The sequence below is a fragment of the Ranitomeya variabilis genome, chromosome 7 (assembly GCF_051348905.1).
Source record: "Ranitomeya variabilis isolate aRanVar5 chromosome 7, aRanVar5.hap1, whole genome shotgun sequence".
NCBI classification, from domain to species: domain Eukaryota; kingdom Metazoa; phylum Chordata; class Amphibia; order Anura; family Dendrobatidae; genus Ranitomeya; species Ranitomeya variabilis.
The window spans coordinates 171675084-171691042 of record NC_135238.1 but is presented as its reverse complement, the minus strand read 5'-3'; the positions used below and the strand labels follow the sequence as shown (position 1 = coordinate 171691042).

General features: G+C 41.1%; 1 protein-coding gene and 1 long non-coding RNA gene across 2 annotated transcripts in view; one reads left to right on the top strand and one right to left on the bottom strand.

The window, feature by feature from the left end:
• The window catches only part of ABCA12 (ATP binding cassette subfamily A member 12), a 243169-nt gene that overhangs the window by 155093 nt on the left and 72117 nt on the right, over nt 1–15959 (top strand). The window contains exons 36-40 of the mRNA XM_077272263.1: nt 4023–4259; nt 8103–8238; nt 10265–10517; nt 10992–11075; nt 12073–12166. Of these exons, the coding sequence (XP_077128378.1) occupies nt 4023–4259; nt 8103–8238; nt 10265–10517; nt 10992–11075; nt 12073–12166 (804 nt within the window). The remainder of the gene's footprint in view (nt 1–4022; nt 4260–8102; nt 8239–10264; nt 10518–10991; nt 11076–12072; nt 12167–15959) is intronic.
• LOC143784249 (uncharacterized) overlaps nt 1302–15959 on the bottom strand; it is a 52684-nt gene continuing 38026 nt past the window's right edge. The window contains exon 3 of the long non-coding RNA XR_013217750.1: nt 1302–1554. This is a non-coding gene — a long non-coding RNA (uncharacterized LOC143784249). The remainder of the gene's footprint in view (nt 1555–15959) is intronic.

The window sequence follows — 15959 nt, the reverse complement described above, 5'->3', positions numbered from 1 at the left end:
TAGGGAAAGCCGCCCCACAATTAGGAGGCTGACTCTCGGATTTCTGCTGTGGATTTGTAGTCTGATCTCTTGCGGGTCTCTTTTTGGGTCTTCCCACAAACTAGCCCAATCCAAAATGGCTAATACATTTGTGGCTAACCACCGCAGTTTCCTGAGGCAGCACGGTGGCTCAGTGGTTAGCATTGTATCCTTACAGAGCTAGGACAATATCTGCAAGGAGTTTGTATGTTCTCCCCGTGTTTGCGTGGGTTTCCTCCACTTGCCTCCTACACTCTGAATCCAAAGACATACTGATAGGGAATTTAGATTGTGAGCCCCAATGGGGACAGTGATGATGATGTCAGTAAAGTGCTGTGGAACATGATAGCGCTATAAAAGTGAGTAAAATAAATAAGCCACTTCAATAAGTGTCACCAAAAAATATTGAGTGCATGTGAATCTCCCATTGGTTTGTGGTTGATGGTTTATGGGTAATTTAGATATATAAAGAGGCTGATAACAGAGGACTGCAAGAAGCATCAAACTCTGTATGCTTTCCCTTTAGAGCTGTAATCTCTTGTCTATTCATTAAAAGCCTACCATTAAAGGGGTATTTTCAAGATAGGAGATATCGTAACGATCTCTGGGGTACGCCCATCGATCCTAAGAACTGGGGCTCTTCACCCCATGTGGATGGACCGCTGGCTGATCATGTGAACTTCTGCTCAATTCATTCTTAAAGAGATTCTCTAGGACTTTGTTGTTTTTTTTTCTCCCTGCAGGGCTAAGAACTTACTGGCAGGTAGTTGCTAATTACCTGCCTTTTCTACCCTGCAACGATCTCATCACGGTCACGGGCCACTCTTGACGGTCATTTTACTAATGTCCACAGAGCATATTCTTCTCTTACACTCTGCTCTATCTATTGGGACATCACTGCCAACATCATGTTTATTGACAGCCGGCTCCCTGCTGCCTTACTGCCAGCTGTCAATCACCCTGTTGAGAGAGTAGAGCGGAAGAGTTGCTCTGTCGATGTGAGGTCAAAGGAAGCAGGAGATTCGCCTGAGCCATAAGGGATCGTCATAAGGCAGAACAGGAAGGTAGTTAACATCTACTTACCCATAAGTTCTTATCCCCAAAGGGAAAAAAAAGGCCTGGACAACCCCTTCAATTGGAGTGCCAAAGATAGCTTAGTACAGCAAACGGCGGGTCTTCGCCGTAAGAATGTCGCGGCAGTGCACATAATCAATTACCTTTCAAATCACAAGAGACAATTCAGATCCTTTGTTCTTAGAATCGATGGGGGTCCCAGCAAACAGACCGCAGCGATAGGAACGTTACCGTCTGTGTAATAGATAGGGGATAGCTTCAAAACGTGATAATTCTCCTTTAAAAAGGGTTTTCCTTAGAATAGGTCATCAATATCAGATTAGTGGGAGTACGACATCCATCTCCCCCATTGACCAGCAGTTATTACCCTCAGTGGTAGCCGGATGTGAACCCTGAATGGAGCTTCATGTAATGAGTAGCCATCGCTGCCAGGTACTGAAGATCAGCTCCTATTGAAGATGCCTGTTACAAACAGAGCAATAGATCATTTTTGTTCCCAGAGAGCTTCTTTAAAAAATGGAAGCCGGTGTGATCACAGCTTTATTGGTGAGCCAAATGTGTATACATATTAGAATATAAAATGTCCCTCTTGCTTTTATATCAGCAGGGAGACATTTTCTAGTCTCGGCAAGAACAAATGAGATATCTATGGCACTTTCGCATGCCATTCATTATTCATTATTCCTCCCTTCATGTGACTGCAGCTCATCAATTCAATACGAGTCAGTGCTGTCATTATGGTCTATACATATTAGTGAGGCAATTTTCTAAATAAAATCAAATGAAGAGGCTTTATATGGAAAAAAAAAACCACCAGACCCAGATTGAAAAGAGTTAACAAAGATTTATTTTCCAATCTTCTTCCCCAACTCAGTACAAACTCCAAGAACAGAAGTTACCAAACAAATTAATTCTTCTCTGGTCTTAAAATACCAGGACTGATGCATCTTATTGGGTTGACCTCAAATGTGAACCAGCTTATCGACTCCAGAAGTCCTAATTCACAATCCAGACATGCCTTGATCACAAGGCCAGGAAATAAAAGCAAAAGGCAGAATAATGATGCATCGTGCATGCATAAAACCATGATAAGTGGGCGCCAGGACAAGTAGCAGATTCTGACTTTACTTTCATAGCTCCATCAGCCTAGGCATAAAAGAACTTTGCGATTGAATACAGAGACCATACATTAATGAAGGCACTGGAGATATACAAGGCCAAACAATTAGACACAGACATGCTGCTCTTTTTCCATGGAAACCCGACAACCGATAGTTGAAAACTGTATGGTAAATGCAAGGGTTTTGCAAACCAATTAATAATCTCATTTGTATCCATTCTGCAATGCCCTGTTATCAGAATGACCTTGAATAAACAAACCAAACTCTTTAAATGTCTATGGAAGTTAAAAACAACTAAAGTGGGTTACAGAATTGTATTTATAATGGCACAGATGATATTAAGATTGGTTGGTGGTGGACTCTGAAGCTATCTGGGGCACAATGGGGCTTTAGAGGAGGTGGAGAACGCTGACACAATGTGACAATCATTGGCGCCAGACCATAGACTCAAGCCATGTGCCCCGAGTGGCCGTTGCTAGCATTGCGCTGATACTGTCCATGCACCCCTGTATTTGCAGTGGACCTCGGATATATATGTGGCCAGGTTTTCCCAACAGAGGTCACTGTAAAGCCATACAGGGACAAACATAGGTGCGCAGTATGTCTTTTGCAAAATACCTCTGCAAGAATCAGTCCAGAAAACTGGAGTTTTTCCATACTGCCCAAACAAAGGTATACTGTACAAACCCCATGAAGACCCAATGATATTCTTTTGGACTCTATTGGGTAAATGCAGACTTGGGAATACGTTTGACATAGGCTGCATACTTTAGATCGCAATCTACCTGGTCTCATAAGAAAGGAAACAGATGGAAATACAGTGCTCAATATAAATGAGTACACTCCTGATGAAAAGTAAGATTTTAATCAATATCTCACTGAACACAAGAATAAGATTTTGACAAGTCTGAGTTTTATTAAACATTTTTTAACTCATAACTAGTGATGAGCGAGTGTGCTCGTTACTCGAGTTTCTCCGAGCACGCTTGGGTGGTCTCCGAGTATTTCGGCGTGCTCGGAGATTTTTGTCGACACAGCTGCATGATTTACAGCTGTTTGACAACTTGAATATATGTGGGGATTGCCTTTTTGTTAGGGAATCCCCACATGTATTCAAGCTGTCTAGCAGCCGCACATCATTCAGCTACGGAGACAGAAATTAAATCTCCGAGCACGCTGAAATACTCGGAGAAACTCAAGTAACGGGCACACTCGCTCATCACTACCCATAACATGAAAATAAGATTAATAATATAACTTTCATTACAAAACCTTCAGTTTTACACAAATTAATTGAAGCACAAATGAATACACCCCAAATAAAAGAAACTACTACATCTAGCATTTTGTAAGACATCCATGATTTTTAAGGAAAGTATCAAGTCTTTCAGGAATGGAATGAACGAACAAGTTGGCGACATATTGCTGCATCTATATTTTTCCATTCTTCAAGAATGACCTCTGTTAGAGCCTGGATGAAGGATGGAGAGTGATAACAACTTGTCTCCTCAGAATTTGCCATACTGTATGTGTGCAATTGGGTTCAGATCAGGAGACCTACTTAAATAATAATAAAGATTAAGAAACAGCCACAAGACCAATTTTATCAACCAAGGTATTATTTTATTCAGTGTAATGGCGCCGACCAGACTCTGTCTGTAGGTTACTATGCACAACCCTATTGACAGGTTCCCTTTAAATGATAACTCAGCCATTACAATAATATCAAGATGATCTTTTCATTCAAAACTGAAGAAAAAATATATTAATATAAAAATCAAATTTTTAACATGCAATATTTTATTACAGTTTCCTGATCAAAAAGATGAAAATGTCTGCGATTCAGAAAGAGTGACTGCTTTAATCCAATCCCATATTCCTGAAGCTAAACTGAAGGAAGATGTTGGTGGAGAACTAGCGTATGTCCTTCCACCATTCAGTGCAGAGGTATCCAGTGCTTACCTTTCACTCCTCCATGATTTGGATAATAACCTGAGTGACCTGCATATCGGCTGTTACGGCATCTCAGACACCACCATAGAAGAGGTAAGCATAGGCAATACATTTACTCCCTGATCAAAGTCAAGACAACCACATCCACAAGTCTCCACTGTACATGAATAACCTACATCTGTCACTTCTGTAATATACGCACTTACGAATAGTATATATATTTGAAAGACACAGTCATTGATCCTATTATAAGGTGAATAAATACTGTCACTATACACAGAGTAAGTATGTAAATAATGCTGCCATACTGTACACATAAATAATGTTACAAAGCAGCACACAGAAAATATGAAGGTCTTGAATATCTCAGCTCGGTCGGGGGTATATGTCATGGAGTCCTACTCCGGTATCACACAATCAACAGAGCGAGAAATGAGTGAAAAGTCCCAAGAACCTTTATTACATGCAAACCGAAATGTCCATAAAACAATCCACCACACAGAGGATAAAATAGTCCAAGAACACGGATACAGTCCAGTAAAGGGATAAATGCCCCGGGAGATGAGAGTCAAAGCCTCCGCTTATAGATCGATATGGCAGTGCCGCTGCTGATACGTCTTCATAAGGGTTCCTCCAGCAGTATTTTCCAGGGTAATCCCAAGTTTTGCCAAGTCTCTCTGGGTGCTAGCCTTAGCATCAGTATCATACAAAGGATCGATCTTACTTGTCTATCTGTCCTCCTCAGGCCCCCTCCTTATATCCAGGGGTAGGCAGACAGGGTCGATTGTTTTCAGGCCCCCCAGACCTGAGAACGGTGCTTCAGAGATCAAGGCACTACAGGGGGTGATTTGCGGCATTGGGAAAGCATAGCGGTCATGAATGGACAGTCAGGAAATGTCAGCACAGGTTCATCAAGAGGCATGGACACATTCAGGCTGCAGATGGTAACTGAGCTAATTCAAATATCGTACCTTTTGTAAGGTAATTAAGACTATAGACAAAGAATAGACAGAATGATACAGAGCAAAAGACAACACTCCTAAAATCAGTAAAAATATGAACATAGACAGAATGATACCCCACACACCATATCACACCATCACAGTGAATAATACTGTACAATGGGTAGAGTGACCCAGCTCCAGGGAATAAGCGTTTCTCCAATTTTGCCGAGGGATCCTTTTTAAATAATATTTTTGATCATTAAATAGTTATAACAGTAAATAAAAAATTTCCTTCACCCAAAAGGACTAACTAACTAACATCACTGAACTGATGGGCATCACGTAAAGATGTTGTCTCAAGTTTGGAACATATCTCCTATCCCAGTTGCTGGTGGTCCAACCACTGGCATTCCCACAAATCCCAAGAACTAGGAATCAGAAGAACCCTGTATGAATGAATGAATGGGTGGTCAATCGTGCGCCCTTGCTCTCCATTAATTCTTAATGAAAACCAGCTAAGTGCAGGGATCGCTTGTTTCCAGCAGTCCCATAGTTAATGAACAAAGCAGATGAAAGCATGGTCGACTACCACTCCATTTGCACTGAGCTCTTCTGAGCTCCAGTTCTTGATTTAGTAGGGGTCCCAACAGTGAGACCCCCAGTGATTGAGACGTTATCCCCTTTACTGTATATACACCCCTTTAAAATCAATGAAGTGAGTGGTAACTACAAGATTAAAAGAAAACCATTTTCACTTATAGCCAAGAGTACTATATTTTATATTAATATCATCGGAAGAAAAAAAAACCAATGTTTGCCGGCACATCTGTTCTCTTGACATTTTCCGCTCATGTTGCTTTCCAATTTAGAAATAATGCTTAAGAAATAAACATATAATGTGCAGTAAGTTAGTGCCTGGAAACAAACATAAAATTAATAATGTCTTCAGTTGTGTGAACATTCCTTCAAATGGCTGCCCTTTCAGTGGTGTTTTCTGAAAATGAAATATATATACAGTCTAGTTAATCATCTACAAAGTGTAAAAATACCATTTGTGACTGTACTCCAAAGACAAGTTATCAGCGCAGGTTCACAAATTTAATTATTATTAGTAGTGTATTGTGTAATGCCTGTAACCAAGAAAAACAAGTGTACATTTTAGCTAAAATACAGTATGACTATAAAAGACCCCAAAAGCAACTGAAAGCAAATGTTCAATGTTCTTCCAGTACCAGCATGGGATAATAAGAGATTACATGTTGCCTATTGAAATTGATAAGGTGTCCATGTAATGTTTGGAGAAAGGCGGCTCCTCCAGAATTATTATTGTTTAATAAAGAGTATGCAAAAAATAGAAAAAACGGATAGCACTCACCGTAGAAGCGCTGTTGGGTTCGAAACGGCCGTCGTCAGCACTGGCTCACACACTCCTTCATCTGTTCAACTAGGCATGATGTTTTAAATGTTGAAATAAAGCAAGATTTTTAAGGATCGGTGAGTGCTATCCATTTTTTCTATTTTTTGCATACTCTTTATGATGTTTTTTCTTGGATAAGCACCCGGTATCCTATGGTATAATTGACGTATGTGAGCCGCCACATATGTGATTATCAGACTTTGCTTTAAAGTGGTGCCGTCACCTTTTTTTTTTTCTCTCCTTTTTTTATTGTTTAATAAATCAGTGAGAAAATTAAAGGGGTTATGTGGGACTTTGCTTATTTTTCCCTATTGGGCCGGATATGGAAGGGTGTCAATGTCATACTGATTGACAGTTGGCTCCCTGCTGCCTAACTGTGGAGAGCCAACTGTCAATCAGCATGAAGTCAGCAGTGAAGTTCCATCAACTTAGTAGACCAGAAATGAAAGAGCTGCTCTGTTGAAGTGAGGTCAAATGAAGCAGCAGATTTGCCAGCAGGAATAGTCCATACTCGCTGTGAGCCAGTGGAGAACAGGCTAGTAGCTAATAACTAATTGCCTGCAAGTTCCCTCATAGGAAAAAATAAACAAAGTGTTAGGTGTCAAGTTCCCACCGCTGCACGGGGAATCTCAAGCCATCTCTGCTGCGGTCTCCCATTCTTCTCCAGCCGCAGTGGAGTCTGCTCAGCGGAGACGTCGGTCCCAGTGTCTGGCTCAGGCTGATACTCTGCGCTTGGTTACTGCTGCTCTTCCAGGCTCAGTCATTGTAGCCAGTACTGGTCTGCGGCGAACCGACATCTCTGGGACTAAGTCCTGCTTTTTCCCTTCTGAGCATACCCAAGGAAGGACCTCTCATTGGAGGTCGGGGGTCACACGCTCAGGTCCTGTAGCAGCTCTCATTAGTCCCTTAAGAAGGTCCTGAAGTTGCTGCAGCTATAAAGGGTTCGCATGGCCGCACGGCCATGCACTAATATCATTTGTATTTTGTTGCTTGTTGCCAGTAATACTCTGCCACTCAGGTTACACGTGGAGAGTGTCCGTTAGCCGTGGAAATTCTTATAGGCAGGCAGCTAGTGTCAGTGGGGGCAATTAGTCGCTTGGCTTAGCATCTGGTTCCTTCATGTGTGCGGTTAGCACAGAAGAGTTCCAGAGCAAGCACAACCCTAGTTAGGGTCTTTAGTCCCACTTATTATTCCACGACCCTGTGAAGCAACAGGGGTCATGCTATACTGACCGAGAGACGGAACTCGCGTCTAATTTGACATTATACCGCCATATAGGGCCGCCATTCCTCTTGCAGCAGGCTCCTGCACGGTGGACCCCGGGCTGCAAACGCACCAATAACAATTAATTCATCATTACTCGGTGCGTTCCGCAAGCTGTAACACAATGTCCCAGATAAACCCATTAATTTAAAGGGCCAATAACACATTTTTTACTTAGCCTTCCCCTAATTGAAAACAATTTATTCACTAATCACTACTAGTAAAGCCACACAAACAGAGAAGAAAATATAATATAAAACTGTATACTAAATACCCAGTACACTGGTTTACTGCATTTATTTTTTTGTCAGGTGTTCCTAAAATTAACTGAGGGGCTGGACGAAGAAAATGATCTATCTTCAAGGGTTGTGCCTATCTCTAAAAATGACAATCTTATAGTAGATGATGAATCTTCTACAAACTCATACAATTCTTTTAACAGAGATGGTAAGTTTCACGGAAGTGGACTATGGCGAGAAAAGAAGTATGCCTAGAATAAAGGGATCACCAGCAAATAGACTGTTTTCAATTATAGAAAAAGACATTAAAAAACACATATAAAAAGAATTAGAAACACCAACAGGTCCTAGGTACAAAGCTAAGTGTTCCCATAATAAATTTCATTTGACTAGATAAAGATGTATACAGGATAATATCAGTGATACATAAATATATAAAAGTCTAATATATGTCTGCCACAGCAATGGTTATTAAGAGAATATCCACATACATATAACAAATTCAAAAATCTATAAAACATGAGTGAAAAACACACAAAATAGTGTTCTACAAAAAGGGAAACTGATATGTTTGTTGGCACAACCTAGACCAACAGTGCACTAACTATTGAAACTTGAATCGTCAAGTGGCATTATATAAAGCCAAAGACCTGTATAGTAGGCAATGATAGGATGAGGAAGAGGAAGACCCCATCCGTATCACCTCTGAACAGTGGCTTCCTCAGTGCTTTCCTCAAGTTTCATGGAAGTAATTGCCAAAAATTGTATAGCAAGGTTAGCTCTGAAGACACAAAAAATATATTAATAAGAGGTGACAGAAATGGATGGCGTGCTCATTTTTGCTTTTCCGGGAGCATTGGTTGAGGTGAGGTCTCAAAGTCTTCATGATATAAAGCTGTAGTGGAAATCCAACATGCAGATCACAGATGAAAACAGTAGGAAGCACCTGAGAGCATAAAACAATACACACATTGGAACATTCGAGCACAGTACTATGCTATTGTAGACCTTGTGATTAGTGATGAGCAAACCTGCTCGGATAACCTGTTACCCAAGGGTGTTATCAGAGTATCTCGGGGGTGCTCGTACATTATGTTCCAGTCCCTGCGGCTGCATGATTTGCGGCTGCTAGACAACCTCAAAACATGTAGGGATTGCCTGTTAGTTGGGGAATCTGTTGTGGATTCTGTTTGTGGGCTCCCTCTGGTGGTTACTGCTGGTACTGGGTGACTTTGGTGGGTTGCGGCCTTTGGTTTCCACCTGTCCATCAGAGGCTGGGTGTTTCCTATTTTACCTGGCCTTTCTGTCATTCCCTTGCCGGCTATCAATGTATTCAGATGTGCTCTGTTTGGTTCCTGCCTACCTGCTCCCAGATCTTTCAGGATAAGCTAAGTGCTGATTTTCAGTTGTTTGGTTTTTTGTCCAGCTTGCTTATTATGTCTCTATGCTAGCTGGAAGCTCTAGTGGACTGAGGTTCTCCCCATGTGCCATGAGTTGGCACATGGGTTCTTGTAATCTCAGGATGGTTTTTTTGATTAGGGTTTTTTGCTGACCGCTCAGTCCCCTTTTGTATCGTTCTGCTTTCTAGTTTACAGCGGGCCTCAATTTGCTAAAGCTATATATATCATCTCTATGTGTGTGCCTTCCTCTCATTTCACCGTCAATACATGTGGGGGGCAACTATATCTTTTTGGGGTTCATTCCTCTGGAGGCAAGTGAGGTCTTTATTTTCTCTGCAGTACTAGTTAGCTCTTAGGCTGGTGCGTGGCGTCTAGAACCAACGTAGGCATGCTCCCTGGCTATCTCTAGTTGCGTTTGTCAGGCGTAGGGCAGCGGTCAGCCCAGGTTCCATCACCCTAGAGCTCGTCCGTTATTTATTTGTACTTTGCTTGTCCTGTGCTATCCCTAGCCATTGGGGATTCATGACAGGAATCCCCACATGTGTTGTGTCTGTCTAGCAGCTGCGGGGACTCGCACATAATATATGATCATACTCAAGATACTCGGATAACATCCGAGCATGCTCAGATAAGACGTTATCCAAGCACGTTCGCTCATCGCCACTTGTCATTACTAATTTGTCCTGGACATCATTTGCATATAAAAAGTAGCATCCATTGATTCAGAAATGTCAACTAGCCCTGTTTCATTGGTTTATTGATCCAGACAAACTTGTCAATCAATTCATGTCCTTGACAGTTATATACTTTAGCCGTATTCATATCATTGCACAGATCAACCGTTGACCAGGATGGAACATGCGAAAGGTTTCAAGCTGCTACTGAAGAAGATTATGGCCATGTTCATAAAGAGGTTTCACAACTCCAAAAGGAACTGGAAGGGTTTGATTTCTCAAATTCTGCTTCCAATATTATTTGTCATTGCTGCCATGGGATTGGGATCACTCTCTATGGGATATGCAGAATACCCAGAACTCTTATTGACTCCTGAGCTGTATGGCACCAAAGAGCAAGTCGTAGTGTTTGGGTGAGAAAGATTTATGTATTTCAATTTATTTTTAACAAAGAAGCCCTGAAGCACCATTCAAGTAGCATATATGGAGGCACATGGAGCTCCTTCAGCGTTCTACTGCCATGACTTAGTATGGGGCCACTGTATAACACTGTATCATGGAGATGCTCTCCTACAGGGATCTGCTGGAAAAGAAACCGGTAGGGATACATCTACCTCTGTAGGTGCAGTTGTACAGATCATAGGTACTTTGTATCTCAGGTACAAGAAGAACAACGATCCATCTGATTGGATTATATAATTTAAATACATTAGCAAAGAAAGTGCATATAAATGTAGATTAATATTCTTTACCATGATTTATATGCTTACAAACTCATGATGGTGAAGTGGCATCAGAACAGCCTTTGCTTCTATTGTCAGAACTTTATTCTTCATGACAGCACATTTTTCATGTTTTTCTAAATTGCATTTCTATTCATTTTGCAGATTGTCTAATAACACAAGTGAAGACCTGATGAATGCAATGTCCTCGTTTCCTGGCATAGACAACGCCTGCTTGGACCAAAACTCGTAAGCACAGTAGCTCACTCTTTCAAGTCAACCACTGTTTTGACAAAATGAGCAGTTTGCAGAGTCCATTGAGTAAATTCGGTTGATCAGAAAAGATGTCCATTGGGGTCCTACTACTTGAAATTGAATTGACTTACTGTTTTGAACTATGAGATGCAAATATTTTAGAATTTTAACATCAGTAAATTACCAAATAAAAAATACTCCTTTCTCATAACATCTAATTCTCACACTGGGATCACATAGAACCAACACAATAATACCACTTTTCTATACTTTTGTGTCCATGAGGAAGTGAAGGTAAGGCTAGTTTCACATTTGCGGACAGGAGGGCTGAGGATGGCAAATCGCATACAACGCATGTCCCTGTGCACCCAATGTTAAAGATAGCTACGCAGGGCAACGCAGGACGCATGGAGATGCAGGCGGAGTATAAGCGGGCTTCATGGAGGAAGTACGCTGCCATCCACAGCCCTCCCGACCGCAAATGTGAAACTAGCCTAAAAAAGTAATTTTGGCATTTGGTTGACTGAGCATACGGAGAGTTGTTGTTTTGCAACAGTAGAAGAGACAGAAGCTGAAGACCTCTGCCGTAGAGAGCTAAATAAATCCACATTATGGAAAATATAATGGGAGGAAGAAGGTGCAGAACAAATCAATATAAAATGAAAAATACTGTATATGGGATGATGTCCTCCTTGCTGTAAATTATAAACATATTATAAGTCACCAAGGATTTTTATGACTGTATAAAAGTGCCAGGTCGACAACAGAGCACATTTACACAGAAAACCGATCTTCAAAGCAATTTGTTATAGTCATGATCATACATAGAAGGGGTTTATTATTTCTTATAGCAAAATTACTGCATAAAACAAAACTGTATAAAACCGTAAAACGTTGTTTCCCGAGCGTAATGGGTCGTGCGTTGAGATATGTAATGGATTAGAAAATGCACCAGTGGAATGATGTGTTACATCTGTTACTCTCCTTGTAGGCAATGCTTGGCTGAAAACAGCTTGGGGTCATGGAACTATACAGGCGACCAGACATTTACATATGGTAACTGCAACTGCTCAACTGGATATTCGGTAAGTGTAACGAGACCTGTGAGTTCTGCTCTGGAATTATTTTAGTAGCTGTTACAACCTAATGCAACTTTAACTTTTAGAAATACTTCTGTGCTGTAATTTTCGGCTATTCACAAAGATGAACTCCAAAAAACTCCAAAAGCATTTCATAAAAATGAATTAAATGACACAATATACTTCCATGAAGTCTGTGCTCGTCATTTGGCCCAAATTATGCAGTGGGGTAACTACAAAGTTATGGGGTTATGGGCCCCGGTGCAAACTTTCAAATGCCCCCCCCCCCCACTATGCCAAAATATTTTCCACCCAAATTCACATTTTCCCTATTCATTTTGCTCACTATAGCTTTATTGCAAAGTTGTATAGTGTGACCTCAGTGGCGTAACTATCCGGTTCCCCATCCTGGTATATATTTGTTCCCCGTACTGCTGTTGTTATGTAATGTATAAAAGAAAATAAACCATTATACTCATCAGGGGCTTACATAGAAGTCATGGGGATCCATAGTCCTCCTTATAATATAATGCACCCCCATAGTCCTCTATATAATATACTGCACAGTTCATAGTCATCCATATAGTATAATACACTCCCCATAGTCCTCCATATAGTATAATACACTCCCCATAGTCCTCCATATAGTATTATGCACTCCTCAGTCCTCCATATAGTATAATACACTCCTCATAGTCCTCCATATATTAAAATACACTCCTCATAGTGCTCCATATAGTATAATACACTGCTCAGTCCTCCATATTGTATAATACACTCCTCAGTCCTCCATATAGTATAATACACTCCTCAGTCCTCCATATAGTATAATACATTCCTCAGTCCTCCATATAGTATAATACACACCTCAGTCCTCCACATAGTATAATACACTCCTCAGTCCTCCATACAGTATAATACACTCCTCAGTCCTCCATATAGTATAATACACTCCTCAGTCCTCCATATAGTATAATACACTGCTCATAGTGCTCCATATAGTATAATGCACCCCTCATAATACTCCATATAGTATAATACACTCCTCATAGTGCGCCATATAGTATAATGCACCGCCATAGTCATCCACGTCGTACAATTCACTTCCCATAGTATAATGCACGCCATAGTTCTTCATATAGTATAATGGATTCCCCACAGTCCTCGATACAGTATAATGCAGCCAACATATTGTATAATGCAGCCAACCCACAGTGTATAAAGCAGCCACCCCACAGAGTATAATGCAGCCACCCCAGAGTATAATGTAACTCCCCATAGAATATAAAGCAACCCCCCACATATAGTATAATGTAGTCCCCTCAAATAGTATGATGCAATTATCCCTCAGAGAATATAAATATAATTTCTTTCTTTCTTTTTTTATATAGCGCTAACATATTCCGCAGCGCTTTACAATTTTGCATACATTATCATTACTGTCCCCATTGAGGCTCACAATCTAAATTACCGATCAGTATGTCTTTGGAGTGTGGGAGGAAACCGGAGTACCCGGAGGAAACCCACGCAAACACGGGGAGAACATACAAACTCCTTGCAGATGTTGTCCAAGGTGGGATTAGAACCCAGGACTCCAGTGCCGCAAGGCTGCCGTGCTGTCCACTGAGCCACCGTACTGCCCGCATAGATACAGCCCCCATAGAATATAATGTAGCCCCGAATAGAAAATAATACAGTCCACCTCACCATAGAATATAATGTAGCCCCATCAAAGAGTATGATGCAATCTTCCCTCATAAAATCTAATACAGCACCCCATAGAATACAATGTAGCGCCGTCACGGATCCCCTCTCCGAGGTGTACCTAATTTGTCACGTATCCGCTCTCAGCACATGACTTGGGGTTGTGCCTGCAAGGGTTAATCTATCTCCCCTCTCTCAGTCCAGCATTCAACCTCTGTCCTATGCTGTAATGGGAGCATAAATCACACACCGACCCAGGCCACACACCCGCTCATACACGCTGCCGCCACTCATCGAATACACAGGCGATGAGTTCCAGAAATATTAATAATAATATTGTCTACCACTCATAAGGCTCACACACCTTAGGCTATGGTTTCTGTTATGATCCTTAGTGGTTGAGGATCACAAATTACTCCAGCTAAGTAACAAACATAGGACAAGCTCTAGGGAGGTGGCAAACTGGACTGACCGCAAATCTGAACCTATCCAAACACACTAGAAGTAGCCGGTGAACGTGCCTAAAAATCCTAGACGTCTCGAGCCAGCCTGAGGAACTAACTACCCCTAGAGAGAAAGAAAGACCTCTCTTGCCTCCAGAGAAATAATCCCCAAAGATATAGAAGCCCCCAACAGATAATAACGGTGAGGTAAGAGGAAGGCACATACACAGGGGTGAAAGCAGATTCAGCAAATGAGGCCCACTAATACTAGATAGCAGAAAATAGAAAAGGGAATCTATGCGGTCAGTAAAAAACCCTTACAAAATATCCACACTGAGATTTCAAGAACCCCCACACCAACTAACGGTGTGGGGGGAGAAACTCAGTCCCCTAGAGCAACCAGCAAACGAGGAAATCACATTTTAGCGAGCTGGACTAAAAACATAATGAACACTGATAATCAAAAAATGAACAAACAAAAACTTAGCTTGTCTTGGAGAGACTGGGAGCAAGGTAGCCACAAGGAAACTGAAGAGCACTGAATACATTAATAGCAGGCAAGGAACTGAGTCTCCAGGTGAGCTAAATAGGAAACCAACCAAGGATAACGAACCAGCTGATGCAGCCAACCTGCAGAAAGACAACACTACACAGTACCGCTTGTGACCACTAGAGGGAGCCCAAAAATAGAATTCACAACAGGTTTCTTTTAGAACATTCAAGGTTCAACTTGTTAAAGTTTTATACTTTAATACAAAAAGGTTCAGTGCTTACAGTAAGAAAAGGTATAAAAATATAATAATAAAAAGACATACAACTTATGCAAAACAGTATAAAAATAAACAGGAGAAACTTACAGAAATCATCTAACTGGTAGTTTGCTTTCTGCTCCCTGAGGGGGGTGAATGGAGTTGGTGGGACACATCAGCTTCGGCTGCCTTCACATGTGAACATGTCTCTCTGTATACAGGTCTAATTTATAGCTTTGGTCTGGAGGTCAGGTTTCTAGACCAGCCCCTCAGATTAATATCATAATTGCTTGGTTTTTGATTGGACCACGGCCGCGTCCCCCAATGAATATATTATTTTCTATTGAGATCCTGTGTGTAAAGGTTCTCACAGGGATACTATCAGGCCGTAATTAACATCTCTCTTCCAAGAGCTAGGAGGTGTCAAATGTTACCTTTCTTCTTTGCTTCCAGCAGGACCCCCTGGTGGGATTGGAGACAGAAATCTACTTGTCCCAGGAAAATAAATATTAACACCTGGGTGCGAACCTGCAGCCTTCAGGACAGATGTTCACACAATAGCTATACATAAGTTCACTGCACATATATATATATATATATATATATATATATATATATATATATATATATAGATATATACATATTTCACCACACCCCTGATAGAATATATAATACAGCCCACCTCCCCATAGTATATAATGTAGCCCCCCCATAGAATATAATGCAGCCCCCATAGTATATAACACAGACTTCCCAATAGAATATAATGTACTCCCATAGTATATAACACAGCCTCCCCCATAGAATATAATTTATAATGTACCCCCATAGTATATAGCACAGCCACATAGTATATAACTCAGCCTCACCATAGAATATAATATACTCCCCATAGTATATAAC